General features: G+C 67.8%; 2 protein-coding genes across 2 annotated transcripts; one reads left to right on the forward strand and one right to left on the reverse strand.

Annotated features, from left to right (window-relative positions):
* The first annotated feature begins 211 nt into the window (after positions 1-211).
* TMEM167B (transmembrane protein 167B) lies at positions 212-4,374 on the forward strand. The gene is made up of 3 exons (XM_063356544.1): positions 212-371; positions 2,032-2,163; positions 3,918-4,374. The coding sequence occupies exons 1-3, from the start codon at positions 362-364 to the stop codon at positions 3,998-4,000; spliced, it is 225 nt and encodes a 74-aa protein (XP_063212614.1). The 5' UTR covers positions 212-361; the 3' UTR covers positions 4,001-4,374.
* Positions 4,375-5,608: 1,234 nt separating this feature from the next.
* On the reverse strand, positions 5,609-11,417 carry LOC134525636 (uncharacterized). The gene is made up of 2 exons (XM_063356675.1): positions 11,287-11,417; positions 5,609-7,996 (listed from the first exon to the last, which is right to left on the reverse strand). The coding sequence occupies exon 2, from the start codon at positions 7,886-7,888 to the stop codon at positions 6,338-6,340; it is 1,551 nt and encodes a 516-aa protein (XP_063212745.1). The 5' UTR covers positions 7,889-7,996; positions 11,287-11,417; the 3' UTR covers positions 5,609-6,337.
* Between the last annotated feature and the right edge of the window lie 2,685 nt (positions 11,418-14,102).

The raw sequence follows: 14,102 nt of genomic DNA on the forward strand, positions 1-14,102 counted from the left end.
ACTGGGAGGACTGGGGGTTATTGGGGGACTGGGCGCACTGGGGAGTTACTGGGAGCATTGGGGGGTTACTGCGGGAGTGGGTGCACTGGGGCTGGCGGGGCTGGTACTGGGCGTTACTGGTATTACCCCCTCCTCCCGATAGGCGCTCGATTGAGGCCTCCTGCTCTCGCCGGCCGGTTCGATTTCGCCGCCTGGCGGCTCGGCCGTCGGCTGGCCGCGCCTGGCGCCCTCGGCGCGCGACTGGCGGCGCCTGGCGGCTTCCGGTGTCGCGTTGGCGGCGGCGGCCCCGCGCCTGCGCAGCGGCGGCGGCCCCGGGGAGTGCGCGGGGTGGGGGGGCCCCGCCGCCGCCGCTGCCGCCGCCATGACCAACGGTGAGGGGCCGGGGGGGGCAGCGGCCGGTCGGGGTCCCCTGGGGTGAGGAGGGGACGGTCACTCGGGAGCCGGGGCGGGGTGCGGGGAGGCCTGAGGGGGGGCGGGAGCGGGGAGGGCCGGGCCCCTCGGCGGGCGGGGGGGAGCTGGGAGGGCCCGAGGGGGCAGAGGAGAGGCCGGGGGGGGGGGGGAAGGGGGGCCGGGTCCCTTTGTGGGGGGGACTGGGAGGTCTGGGACCCCTTGGCGGCGGGTCTGTTTGGGGAGGGGGAGGCTCGGAGTTCTGGGACCCTTTTGCGGGGGGGGCAGCTCAGAGGCCCCCGGGGGGGGAGGACGACGCTGGAAGGCCAGGGTCCTCTGCGGGGGGGGGGGGAGCTGGGAGGTCTGGGATGCTTTCGTGGGGGGCTGGGGGGCCGGGTCGATTTGAGGCGGGGGGGAGCTGGGAGGTCCGGGACCCCATGGCGGCGGGGGGGGAGGCCGGGTCCCTTTTGTGGAGAGGGGGGCTCGGGGATCTGGGCCCCCCGGGGGGGCAGCTCAGAGGCCTGGGACCCCCCCTGGGGGGGGGGGAGGTGGGAGGTCTGGGTTCTCTGGGGGGGCTGCTCAGAGGCCGGGCTCCCCCTTGGAGGGGGGGGGGCGCTGGAAGGCTGGGGTCCCCTTGGGTTGGGAGGGGGGTGGCCTCGTAGGCGGGGGGGAAGTAGGAGGTCGGGGCCCCCCGGGGGGGGGGTGGCAGCTCAGAGGCCGGGATCCCCTTCGCTGGGGGGGGGCGGGCAGGGAGCTTAGGGAGTCTGGGCGCTTTGGAGGGGGGGAACTGGGAGACTGGGATCCTCTCCTGGGGGGGGTGGGGGGAAGCTGGGAGGATGGAACCCCCCCTTGGTGGGGGGGGCAGTCCCGGTCCTTGGGGGGCTGGAGTTCCCCTTGAGGGGGGGGAAGTAGGAGGTCCGGGATCCCTTCTGGGGGGGGAAACTGGGAGGTTCGGGACCCCCGGGGGGGTCAGCTCAGAGGCCAGAATCCCCTTGGCGGGGGGGGGGGAAGCTGGGAGGATGGGGTCCCCATCTTGGGGGGAGTTGGGGGGCCTGGGTCCTTTGGGGGGGGGGGCTAAAGCTGAGGGGCCGGACGTCCTATTGGTTGGGGGGGGGGGGGGGGGCGAAGCTGGGAGGTCTGGGACCCCTTGGGGGGGCCAGCTCAGAGGCTGGAATCCCTTTGGGCGGGGGGGGGGAACTGGGGAGTCTGGGCCCTTTGCAGCTGGGAAGTGGGATCCCTTTTGGGGGGGGGGGGGGAGGATCTGGGAGACTGGGGTCCTCTCTGGGGGGGGGGGGGGGCGGAGCTGGGAGGCTGGAACCCCCCTGGGGGGGGGGGGGGCAGTCTGGGTCCTTGAGGGGCTGAAGCTGGGGGGCTGGGGTTCCCCTTTGAGGGGGGGGAAGTAGGAGGTCTGGGACCCCTTTCTGGGGGGGAGCTGGGAGGTCGGGGGCCCCCCCCCGGGGTGGGGGGAGCACAGGGGGTGGGGGGGGGGGGGCACTCTGGGCCCTTTTCGGGGCTGAAGCTGGGAAGCGGGGTCCCTTTGGAGGGGGGGGAACTGGGAGACTGGCGTCCTCTCTTGGGGGGAGGGGGGGGGGGGCGGGGGTCCTCTGGGGGGGCTGACACCGGACTGCTGCCCCCCCCCCGCAGTGTACTCGCTGGACGGGCTGCTGGTGTTCGGGCTGCTGCTGGTCTGCACCTGCGCCTACCTGCGGAAGGTGCCGCGGCTGCGCGCCTGGCTGCTCTGCGAGAAACGCGGCGTCTGGGGGCTCTTCTACAAGGGTGAGAGGGGCCGGGGGGGGGCCGGGATGGGGGGACACAGGGATCCGGGATGGGGGGACACGGGGGGTCTGGGACTGGGACGGGGGAGTTTGGGATGGGGACACACGGGGGGTCTGGGATGGGGACACACGGGGGGTCTGGGATGGGGTCACGGGGGCCTGGGATGGGGACAGGGGGGTCTGGGACTGGGATAGGGGGGTCCAGGATGGGGGGACACGGCGGGTCTGGGACTGGGACGGGGGCATCCAGGATGGGGGGCCACGGAGGGTCTGGGATGGGACACGGGGGGTCCGGGTTGGGGGGACACAGGGGTCTGGGACTGGGACACGGGGATGCAGGATGGGGGGGACACGGGGGGTCTGGGATGGGGTCACGGGGGTCTGGGACTGGGGGGTCCAGGATGGGGGGACACGGCGGGTCTGGGACGGGGGCGTCCGGGATGGGGGAACACGGGGGGTCTGAGACAGGGACACGGGGGTCCGGGATGGGACACGGGGGGTCCGGGTTGGGGGGACACGGGGGTCTGGGACACGGGGATGCAGGATGGGGGGGACACGGGGGGTCTGGGACAGGGACGGGGGAGTCTGGGATGGCGGGACACGGGGGGTCTGGGATGGGGTCACGGGGGTCTGGGACTGGGACAGGGGGGTCCAGGATGGGGGGACACGGCGGGTCTGAGACAGGGACACGGGGGTCCGGGATGGGGACACAGGGGGTCCAGGCTGGGGGGACACAGGGGTCTGGGACTGGGACACGGGGGTGCAGGATGGGGGGGACATGGCGGGTCTGGGAAGGGGGCGTCCGGGATGGGGGAACACGGGGGGTCTGAGACAGGGACATGGGGGTCCGGGTTGGGGACATGGGGGGTCCGGGTTGGGGGGACACAGGGGTCTGGGACTGGGACACGGGGATGCAGGATGGGAGGGACACGGGGGGTCTGGGACTGGGACAGGGGGAGTCTGGGATGGAGGGACACGGGGGGCCTGGGATGGGGGCGTCCGGGATGGGGGAACACGGGGGGTCTGAGACAGGGACACGGGGGTCCGGGATGGGAGGGACACGGGGGTCCGGGATGGGAGGGACACGGGGGGTCTGGGACTGGGACAGGGGGGTCTGGGATTGGGACGGGGAGGTCTGGGACTGGGATAGGGGGGTCCAGGATGGGGGGGACATGGCAGGTCTGGGACAGGGGGACACAGGGCTCCAGGATGGGGACACGGGGGGTCCAGGTTGTGGGGACACAGGGGCCCGGACAGGGACACAGGGATCCGGGACATGGGGGTCCAGGACAGGGACATGAAGGTCTGGGATGGGGACACAGGGATGGTCTGGGATGGGGACGTGGGGATCCGGGACAGGGACATGGGTCTGGGGTGAGGACATGGGGGGTCCAGGATGGGGGACGTGGAGGTCTGGGATGGGGACACGGAGGTGGTTCGGGATGGGGACATGGGGATCTGGGACAGGAGCGTGGGGGTGTGGGCTGGGGACGCGGGGATCTAGTACAAGGACATAGGGGTCTGGGACAGGGACATGGGGACATGAGGATCCAGGACAGGGACGCAGGGGACCAGGATGGCACCGGGACAGGGCCAAGGGGACACAAGGGTCTGGGACGGGGACCCAGGACAGGGATATGGGTCTGGGGCAGGGACACGGAGGTCTGGGATGGGGACACAAGGCTGATCCGAGATGGGGGTCTGGGACGGGGACATGGGGGTCTCTCCTCACCCCGCTGTGCCCCGCCCCCGCAGCTGCTGTCATCGGCACCCGCCTGCACGTGGCAGTGGCCGTGTCCTGCGTCCTTATGGCTTTCTACGTCCTGGTGGTGAAGTGACTCCGCGGGGACCCGGCGCCGAGACCAGAGACCCCGGTCGAACCCTGCCACCCCGCCGTGGCCTGGTCCCCCGCGTCACCCCCCCTGCGTCCCCAGGCCGTGGGTGCCACCCAGCCGCTGGTGAGCTGTGGGGAGGGGAGCTCCGGGGGTCACCCGTGTCCCCCCTCCCGCGGCGAGAGGGACGAGCCGGCCATGCCCCGTGAGCGCCGGACACTGTGCCCCACCATGGGGCTGACGGGGATGGGCAGGGCCCCTCCTCAGCAGCGGGATGTCCCCCCCTCAGCGGGGGTCTGACCCCCTGGAGCTGGGGGGTCTGTCACCCCCCGGGTGTAACTGTTGGACCACGATGTGTAAATAAAGTGGGGTTTCCCCTGTGGGCAGCGCTGGCTCCCTGCCGTGGGGCTGGGGGTCCAGTGGGGCTGGGGGTCCAGTGGGGCTGGCTCTTGTGAGGTGGGGGCATCATGTGGGGCTGGCTCCTGTGGGGTGGGGGGGGTCATGTGGGGTGAGGGGCTGTGGGGCTGGCTCCTATGGGGCTAGCTCTGTGGGGCTGGCCCCTGTGGGGTGTGGGGGGGCTCCTGTGGGGCTGGCTCCTGTGTGGTGGGGGGGGTCGTGAGGGACTGTGGGGCTGGCCCCGGTGGGGTGGGGGGCTCATGTGGGGCTGGCCCCCTTGGGGTGGGGGGGTCGTGAGAGGCTGTGGGGCTGGCTCCTGTGTGGTGGGGGGGTCGTGAGGGGCTGTGGGGCTGGCCCCTGTGGGGTGGGGGGCTCATGTGGGGCTGGCTCCTGTGTGGTGGGGGAGTTGTGTGGGGCTGGCTCCTGTGTGGTGGGGGGGGGGGTCGTGAGGGGCTCATGTGGGGCTGGCCCCTGTGGGGTGGGGGGCTCATGTGGGGCTGGCTCCCGTGGGGCGGGGGGGTCGTGTGGGGCTGGCTCCATGGGGCTGGCTCCTGTGTGGTGGGGGGGGGGTCATGAGGGGCTGTGGGGCTGGCCCCTGTGGGGTGGGGGGCTCATGTGGGGCTGGCCCCTGTGGGGTGGGGGGCTCATGTGGGGCTGGCTCCCGTGGGATGGGGGGGTCATGAGAGACTGTGGGGCTGGCTCCTGTGTGGTGGGGGAGTTGTGTGGGGCTGGCTCCTGTGTGGTGGGGGGGGGTCGTGAGGGGCTGTGGGGCTGGCTCTGTGGGGCTGGCCCCTGTGGGGTGGGGGAGTTGTGTGGGGCTGGCTCCTGTGTGGTGGTGGGGGGTCGTGAGGGGCTGTGGGGCTGGTTCTGTGGGGCTGGCCCCTGTGGGGTGGGGTGGGGGGCTCATGTGGGGCTGGCTCCTGTGTGGTGGGGGAGTTGTGTGGGACTGGTTCCATGGGGCTGGCTCCTGTGTGGTGGGGGGGTCGTGAGGGGCTGTGGGGCTGGCCCCTGTGGGGTGGGGGGGGGTCATGAGGGGCTGTGGGGCTGGTTCTTGTGGGCTGGGGGGGGGGGGGGGGGGGTCGTGAGGGGCTGTGGGGCTGGTTCTTGGGGGGGGGGGGGGGTTGGGTTGTGTGGGGCTGGCTCCCATGGGGTGGGGGGGTGTCCTGTGGGGCTGGCTCCCGTGGGGTTGTTCCATCCCGCTTGGGCCCGGGACAGATCGGTAAAGATTCCAAGCGGGAGCTGAAACCGCCCCCCCCCAGGCGGACGGAGGGTTTATTGCCCTTCGAGGAGCGCCGGCGGCGGCGGGGGGGGGGAGGCGCGGCGTTAACGCAGCGCAGCGAGGGGACGGTTACCGCCACAGGCGCCGCGCGTCCCGCCGTCCTCCGGTCCCGCGATCCCCGAATCGCGACGGCGCTGGGGGTCCCCGTGGCGCTGGGTCTCCGCGACTCGTCCTTCGCTCAACCGGCCCGACGGCGGCCTTTGCTGGGACAACCATCGTTTGAGGCGGTCGCTGGCCGGCAACTCCGGGCGAGTTTTTGGGCTCAGGTTTAACAGAGTCGGGAGCGGGACGAATGTCCGAGGTGGACACGATCCGCCTGCTCCGATAACCGAAATGCTGCCCCTTTGGTGTCGCGTACGCCGCGCGGGCAGCGGCGAGCCAACTTGGGAGACGCCTTCCTGGGGATTTACAGCAAGTTGGCCCACGTTTCCCGGCATCCCGTCGGCGGCCGAGGAGCAAATCCCCGGCTATAAACCCGGCAAACGGCCCGTCGCTTCGCAGCAAAAGTCCTCAACAGAACACAAGCTTTCGAGACAATTTTTTGGCCGTTCCAGTCTCTCCCGCCGCCCCCCCGCCCCGCGGCTCAGAGGTTGCTGGTCCAAGGAACGGACCAGCGTTGGTCCAACGATGGAAGGAGAAGACGGTGAAGTAGGAAAAGAGCGTTTCCTTCATCCATTTTTTACAGCTGGAAACTCCGGCTCGTCCGCGGCACAGCTGTACTTGACGCCGTCTGGCGACGAGGCGGCTACAGGCTGTCTCTGGGTTACAACGCGCCGAACGAACCGTCGTAAAGCCAGGCCAAGACACAGCGCAACTAACAACGCCGCTACGGCGCACAGCGCGTAAAACAGGCTGCGCTTAACCCCCGGGGCGCCTGGAAGCCACGAGAAGGGCTCGGATTCCCGACTTTCCCAGCTTTGAACGGGGACGTGGGCTAATTCTCTTATTTTAGAGGCTTTTTCTTGAACGACCCGACCGTTATCGTCGATTTTTAAACAACGGTTCGAATCAAAATTTAACGTCCTCCAAACGTCACCTCCTCCGGCCGGTCGGGAGTCGGGAACCAGGCGGCGGCGCGGGGCCGGGTTTGCCAACGCGTCCGAGGCACGCGCCATGTCACCGGCAGAAACTTCTAAACCATCTCGGAGCTGCACGATACGGTTTAGGTTATAAATAGGTTCCGGAGCACCGTTAATTAACTCATTGGGCTTCCAGGTTTCCAGGAGTCGCCGGAGGAGGGGCCAGTCGTCTTCCTCCCACCGTTGGCTACTCGGGATGGGCAGACCCTCCTCAGTCGATCGTTTCTTCCGCGGGAGATGGTGGGACGGCTTGACGTCGGGATCGCCGCTTTCGGAGAGGAGGAAAAACAAAGGCCGGATGATTCCGACGTAACAAACCCCCGTCCAATTCGCCGGCAGGGCTTTATAAGCGCGATAGCCGCAAATCCAATGGTGGCCTTTGAGAGCTTTGGCGCCGCTTTCGAACAGCCCGGCGGGAGCGGAGGGCACTTGAAAATAAGTGGAATTGTCCGTTCCCAAAGGGCTGAGGACCGTCAGGTTTTGCCAGGGGAGCCGGGGGTGGGGTCTGCCCGTAACCCGGCAGAACCAAGCGCCCGCGTCGTTCCTCCAGCCACACGTGGTGTTTAGTTCCGGTCCGTACGGCTCGTCGATGCGACTGGTCAGATTCGTCGGGGACCAAAAACCGGAAAAGGCTTTCTGGTGGCCCGATTCGTTCACCCATGCCCATCGGGGCCCCTCGGCTGCGAGGCCGTCGATTTGGGTGGTGGGCACGGCGTAAGGGCTGCCGGGAGGCGGATGGTTGGCGTAGGTGAAGGTCCAGTTACAGACACTCGTGCCCAGGAAAGTCCCCCCCGGCTGGGTGCGTTTCAGACAGTACTGGCCTTGGGCTGGGTATTGTACCGGCCAAGGAGACGGCGTGCTTTCCTCTTCCCAGTAGGTGTCGTTCCCGACGGCGCCGTAACCGCTCACCAACCACTTGGGAGAGACGGGGAGGGAGGTCCACGGCCAGCTCTCCAGGCCCAGCGCCCCTCCGCACACCCAGCAATTAGTGAGATTAAACAGGCGGGCGACGGAGCGGCCTAAAGCTACAAACTCGTTTGCCCCTTCTCGGCGAAGAGTGAAGGAGCCGACGCCATGCCGGGGATTGAGGGCGAAGAAAAGGGTTACCCAGAGCAGCTTGGGCGAGAGGGCGCGAGGCATCCTCAAAAACCGCAAGCGAAGCGACGGTCACCGCTGCGATGCGAAACGCGGAGGTACGCGCGGGTCTCCCGGAGGGTCTGCGGCGGCGGCGTCTCCGGTGGGCCGCGCCTAGAGAGAGAGAAAACCAAGGAAAAAATCGCCCTCGGTTCGGCTCGGGAAGCGGGTTCGCTCTTACTAAAGAGGCGGGACAATCCATCCGTGGAATAATTACTAAAACGAGCCAAAATACAGCATCGTTCACACCTCGAGGAAAGGTACGGAATGAAAAAGTTTCTAGGGTAGGACACGGCCGCAGCCGGGACGCCAGGAATCCACTCCATCTGCCTTTCCCTGGACGATATCGCTTGCGAAGCAACGCGGCGGGGGGACGACGACGACGATGACGGGGTGGGACGGAAATCCCAGGGCCGTCTCCTGGCCATAATCCAGCGGGTACAGGAAGGGGATGGTCCTACGGAACCGATAAGCCGCGTCCTCCCTACCCTGAGCCAAGGGGGCTGTCGAATTTCGACGCGACGCCGTCCTTCGCGCCCGCTTAACGCTCCTGATTAATGGCATTTTAACGCCGAAAAAGCCACCTCCGTCCCGAAGGCTACCCGCCTCCCAAGGCGCGACCGCTCCTCCCGGACTCCGCGCCCCCCATTTTATTTTTTTTCATAAAGCTCTACCTTTTAAACGTCAAGCGAGACGATTTCCCGCCAATCGCAACGAAGGTCTTGTATGACTAAAGGCGCTCAAACTCCACCTTGGAGGTTAAAACCCCCCCCCGCCCAAAAAAAAAAAAAAAAACAGTATAAAAATAGCCCGAGAAAGGGGGGATACGGGGGAAGACGCCGTCGCGAAAAAGTCAGGCCGTGCCAGTGCACGAGCGCGACCAGGCTGAAGGCGCAGCCCGCTATTAGCGTACCCGGCGTCCTAACGGCGTAATAAATTAAAGGCGACTGGAGCGACGGTGGGGAATCGGGCGTCCCTCAGGATTTAAACCCAGCCGTGCCCAGCCTCCCCCCTCGGTGAGGAGCGTTAGAACGTCAAGGGAGGGGTTTATTTTCTGCCAAAGCTACTTCGCCCCCTTAACGCGACACCATCTGGGATCGATTTGGCGTTCTCGTGCCTCGGGTACTTCTCGAGGGACGTGCTGGATGCGAGGGGACCCGTTGCGACAGTCGGCAGCTCTACCAGGCCCCGGTTGTAACGTCAAGGTTTCCCGGGATGGGCCAAGCCAGGTGTCGCCGGGACTTGTGGTAGGGTAAAAGTCGCCGGGACTTTGTGGGCAAAATAGCTGTAATTTTCAGACGCCCATTTGCACCCACCCCCCCTGCTCCATCGACTATGACGGCTTCCCAAAGGCACCCGTCCCACCCGGATTCGCGGGGCTTGAGGTGGCCGTTGAGTGCGTTCCGCTATCCCATCGGCCTGAGGGTAACACGGAGCGCGGAATTCCCATCTTCCATCCCGACCCATGGAATTCCTGTCTGTTTTGCCCAGTCTTGGATGACTTTGGCGGTAAAGTGGGAGCCACCGGGTCGACTGCGGTTGCGGAGAGGCGTTAAACCACGGCATTAAACCGACGCGTAACCGCTCCGAGAGCCGTTCCCAATTCTCCGCCTCCGCTTCGCCGTGCCAGGGGGCGAACGGGGCCAGCTCCCGGGCTGCGCCATTCCACGGGCAAGGCAGGGTTTCACCGGCCGGGTTGCCACGTTCCCTTGGTTCGGAAAGGCACCACACCACAGCGCCAAGGCTTTAACGGCGCCTTCTCCCATGGCGCGGGGAGAGGCCCCAGCCCGCACCAGGCCGGACGCGATTTCCACCCCTCCTAGTGCATAATATTTCCCGTTAGACCTTCGGAATGGGCCGACGCAGTCTATTTGCCGGGCATCCCGTAACCCTTTACCCGTTGGAACACGTAGCGGGTCATTTTTAAGAGGGCGTCTTGCTAACGGCGGCGGCCGCAGGCTGAGACACAAGCCGGGCAGTTCCCTCGGGTGACCGGCCAACCTCTCGTCTGAGCTTCCCGATAACGGGTCTTTGGCCCCTGGGTGCCCCCTTTGTACGCGTAACCGCTCCAAGAGCCGTTCCCAGTTCTCCGCCTCCCCTCCGTCGTGCCAGGGGGCGAGCGGGGCCAGCCCCCGGGCTCTGCTATTCCATGGGCCAGCCGGGGTTTCAGGAGAATGTCCTGCCGCTTTTCTTTTTTGCCACGCGGGCAACAAAGGCCTCCCACCCATTCTGTTCCCCAAATGGAAGAGTGCGCCCTTTAAAACCAGCGGAAGAGGCACTACGGATACAGCCAGGGGAGGAAGATGGGAGCTTCGTGTTGGAAAACGCTCCACGGAGCCACCAATTCTCCCGCTTGGGCACCCCCTTCCCCGGCAGCGGCTGTTGTTTGCTCGGCGTCTATCCCTCGCACAACGGCGCGGTATTCCCAGGTTTGGCCTCCCCGCGCGGCGGAGGCGGCTGTAAACCCGACGTTTTGCAGTTGTTCTGAAAACAGGGCTGGGGGGGGGGGGGGGGTGTCTCCTCGCCCCGCAGGAGGGGGTGTGTTATCCTCCCCGTCTGGGGCCGCTTCCCCTGGAATAACGAAGTTCTTGGTAGCGCCTTCAAGACATCACAAGAATGTTCTGTTTGTGCCTACCATTTCCACAGAATGGTTCAGGTTGGAAGGGACCTTAAAGGCCACCCAGTGTCCCCCCCTGCCCTGGGCAGGGACACCTCCCACCAGCCCAGGTTGCTCCAAGCCCCGTCCAACCTGGCCTTGAACCCCTCCAGGGATGGGGCAGCCACAGCTTCTCTGGGCAACCTGGGCCAGGGTCCCACCGCCCTCACGGCCAAGAATTGCTTCCTTACGAAGAAAGGCTGAGGGATTTGGGTCTTTTCAGTCTGGAAAAAAGACAACCGAGGGGGGATCTTATCAACGCTGATAAATACTGAAAGGGGGGGTGTCAGGAGGATGGGGCCAGGCTCTTCTCAGTGGTGCCCGGGGACAGGACAAGGGGCAACGGGCACAAACTTGCCCATGGGAAGTTCCACCTCAACATGAGGAGGAACTTCTTCACCCTGAGGGTGGCAGAGCCCTGGCACAGGCTGCCCAGAGAGGTGGGGGAGTCTCCGTCTCTGGAGACATCCCAAACCCGCCTGGACGCGTTCCTGTGCCACCTGCTCTGGGTGACCCTGCTCTGGCCGGGGGTGGGACGGGGTGATCTCCAGAGGTCCCTTCCCACCCCCGTCACCATCCCTCTGCGATTCCACCGAGCGGGAGCCGAAAGCCCCCCCCCGGGCCCTCGGACGCCGCTCGCTGCGGCTCTATTGCTCCCCGCTGAGAGGAGCCACAGGGCGAAGGCGGAAGCGGAGGGCAGGCGGGGGGGAGGAGCAGTGTTAACGGAGCACAGCGAGAGGATAGTCACCGCCACAGGCCCGCGCGTCCCGGCGTCCCCCGTCCCGGCGGTCCGCGATCCCCGAGTCGCGACGGCGCCGCGGGTCGCGATGGCGGGAAGGCAACGCGCCCCCACCGCGCTGCTTTATAGCCTCGCTCGGCTCCCTCGACCAATCCGCGTGCGGGTCGTTCCGAATCGGCCAATCAGCGCTCGCCACGGCCGCTGCGCGCGCGCTTCCTGCCCTCTTGCTCGGGCGGCGGTTGGTCCGGCGCAGACGGGGGCGGGGCTGTGCGCCAGAGCGAGGCTGGGGCGAGCGGCCCACGGAGGCCTCACCGCGCCCGCTTAGGCCGCGGCGGGGCGGGTCCGGTGCTGTCGGTTCGGGGCGGGTCAGCGGAGCAGCGTGTGGGGCTGTAGGGGGTGCGCGGGTCTGCCCTGGGCCTGTGGGGAGTTTTATACAGATACAAGCGAGCTTAGAGAGCGTTATTTTGACACCCCGGTCTCTCCTAGGGGTGGGGGGGCGTGAGGGGCTGTGGGGCTGGCTGCTGTGGGGTGGGGGGTTCCCGTGGGGTGGGGAGTCCTGTGGGGCTGGCTCCTCTCTGTCGGGAGTGCTGTGGGGTGAAGGGCTGTGGGGCTGGGTCCCTTCTGTGAGGTGGGGTGTCCTGTGGGGCGAAGGGCTGCTGTGGAGTGTTTGCCATGGAGCTGGGGGTCCCGTGGGGCTGGGTCCCTTCTATGGGGCAAGGAGCTGCTGTGGGGCAAGTGGCTGCTGCCGTGGGGCTGGGTCCTTTCCGTGGGGCAAGTGGCTGCTGTGGGGCAGGGTTCCTTCTGTGGGGCAAGGGGCTGCCGTGGGGCTGGGTCCCTTCTGTGGGGCAAATGGCTGCCGTGGGGCTGGGTCCCTTCTGTGGGGCAAATGGCTGCCGTGGGGCTGGGTCCTTTCTGTGGGGCAAGGAGCTGCTGTGGGGCTGGGTCCTTTCTGTGGGGCAAGGGGCTGCCGTGGGGCTGGGTCCTTTCCGTGGGGCAACTGGCTGCTGTGGGGCGGGGTTCCTTCTGTGGGGCAAGGAGCTGCCGTGGGTCTGGGTCCTTTCCATAGGGCAAGGAGCTGCCGTGGGACAAGTGGCTGCTGCTATGGGGCTGGGTCCCTTCTGTGGGGCAAGTGGCTGCCGTGGGTCTGGGTCCCTTCTGTGGGTCTGGGTCCCTTCTGTGGGGCAAGGAGCTGCCGTGGGGCTGGGTCCCTTCTGTGGGGCAAGTGGCTGCCGTGGGTCTGGGTCCCTTCTGTGGGTCTGGGTCCCTTCTGTGGGGCAAGGAGCTGCCGTGGGGCTGGGTCCCTTCTGTGGGGCAAGTGGCTGCCGTGGGGCTGGGTCCCTTCTGTGGGGCAAGGAGCTGCCGTGGGGCTGGGTCCTTTCTGTGGGGCAAGTGGCTGCTGCCGTGGGGCTGGATCCTTTCTGTGGGGCTGGGTCCTTTCCGTGGGGCAAGGAGCTGCCGTGGGTCTGGGTCCTTTCCATAGGGCAAGGAGCTGCCGTGGGACAAGTGGCTGCTGCTGTGGGGCTGGGTCCCTTCTGTGGGTCTGGGTCCCTTCTGTGGGGCAAGGAGCTGCCGTGGGGCTGGGTCCTTTCCGTGGGGCAAGTGGCTGCTGCCGTGGGGCTGGATCCCTTCTGTGGGGCTGGGTCCTTTCCGTGGGGCAAGGAGCTGCCGTGGGGCTGGGCCCCTTCCGTGGGGCAGGTTTCGGGGGGGGTGTCCGTGCCCAGGGGGCGGGTCCTCCCCGCCGCCAGGGGGCGCGCTGGGGCGTGGGCGTGGCCTACGCGCGCCTTCCCATCGTGCCCCGCGCGGCCGGGCTATAAAAGGGCGGCGCGGCGCGGGGTCCTCCGGGGTGCGGCGGTGGCGGCGGCTGTGGCGGGTGGTGCTGGCGTGCGGGGAGCGGGGAGGGCCGGGAGGGGGGTGCGGGGGTGCGTGTGGGGTGTATGTGGTGCGCGTGTGGTGCCGCCAGCCCGGCCCCCCCCTACACACACACACACTTTGTTTTTTACACGTTGATCTTATTCGATCGGCCGGGCCGGACCGGGCCGAGGTGAGAAGAAACGTCGCCGCGAAGCCCCCGGGGCGCTGTGCGGCGGGCGGCGGCGGGCGGGATGAGTCGATCAGATAGGCGAGGCCGCGGCCCGTGAGCGCCCTGCGATTCTGACCCGCCGCCGACACCGACCGCCGGGCCGGGGAGGGGGACGCGAGGCCCCCGAACGCGCCCCCACACACGGGGACCGTCACCGCTTCCCCCGGGCCGGCGGGGGCTCCGCGCCGGGGGGTGGGCTGGGAGAGGGGGGGGCCTGCGGTGCACAAGAGCCGTGCACCGGGCCCTGCGAGCTCCCTGGGAGCTTGGCAGGGGGCTGTGCGAGCCCTGCGGTGCGCAAGGGCCGGTGAGCCCTGCGCGGGGCTCTGCCAGCCCCCGTGGGGCACAACGGCTGCGCACGAGGGGCTGCGAGCTCTGTGGGAGCTTTGCACGGGGCTGCGGGAGCCCTGTGGGCGCACAAGAGCTTTGCATCAGGCCTTGTGAGCTCCGTGCCACACGTGTGAGCTCTGTGTGGGGCTCCCCCAGCCCGGCAGCGTGCAAGAGCTGTGCACGAGGGGCTGTGAGCTCCTTGTGAACTTTGCACGGGGCTGTGCGAGCCCTGTGGGTGCACAAGAGCTTTGCACGAGGACTCACAAGCTCCGTGCCACACTGTGAGCTCTGCGTGGGGCTGCCCCAGCCCGGCAGCGTGCCAGGGCTGTGCACGAGGGGCTGTGAGCTCCCTGCGAGCTTTGCACGGGGCTGTGCGAGCCCTGTGGGTGCACAAGAGCTTTGCACCAGGCCTTGTGAG

This window comes from Chroicocephalus ridibundus, chromosome 20 (genome assembly GCF_963924245.1).
Source record: "Chroicocephalus ridibundus chromosome 20, bChrRid1.1, whole genome shotgun sequence".
NCBI lineage: Eukaryota > Metazoa > Chordata > Aves > Charadriiformes > Laridae > Chroicocephalus > Chroicocephalus ridibundus.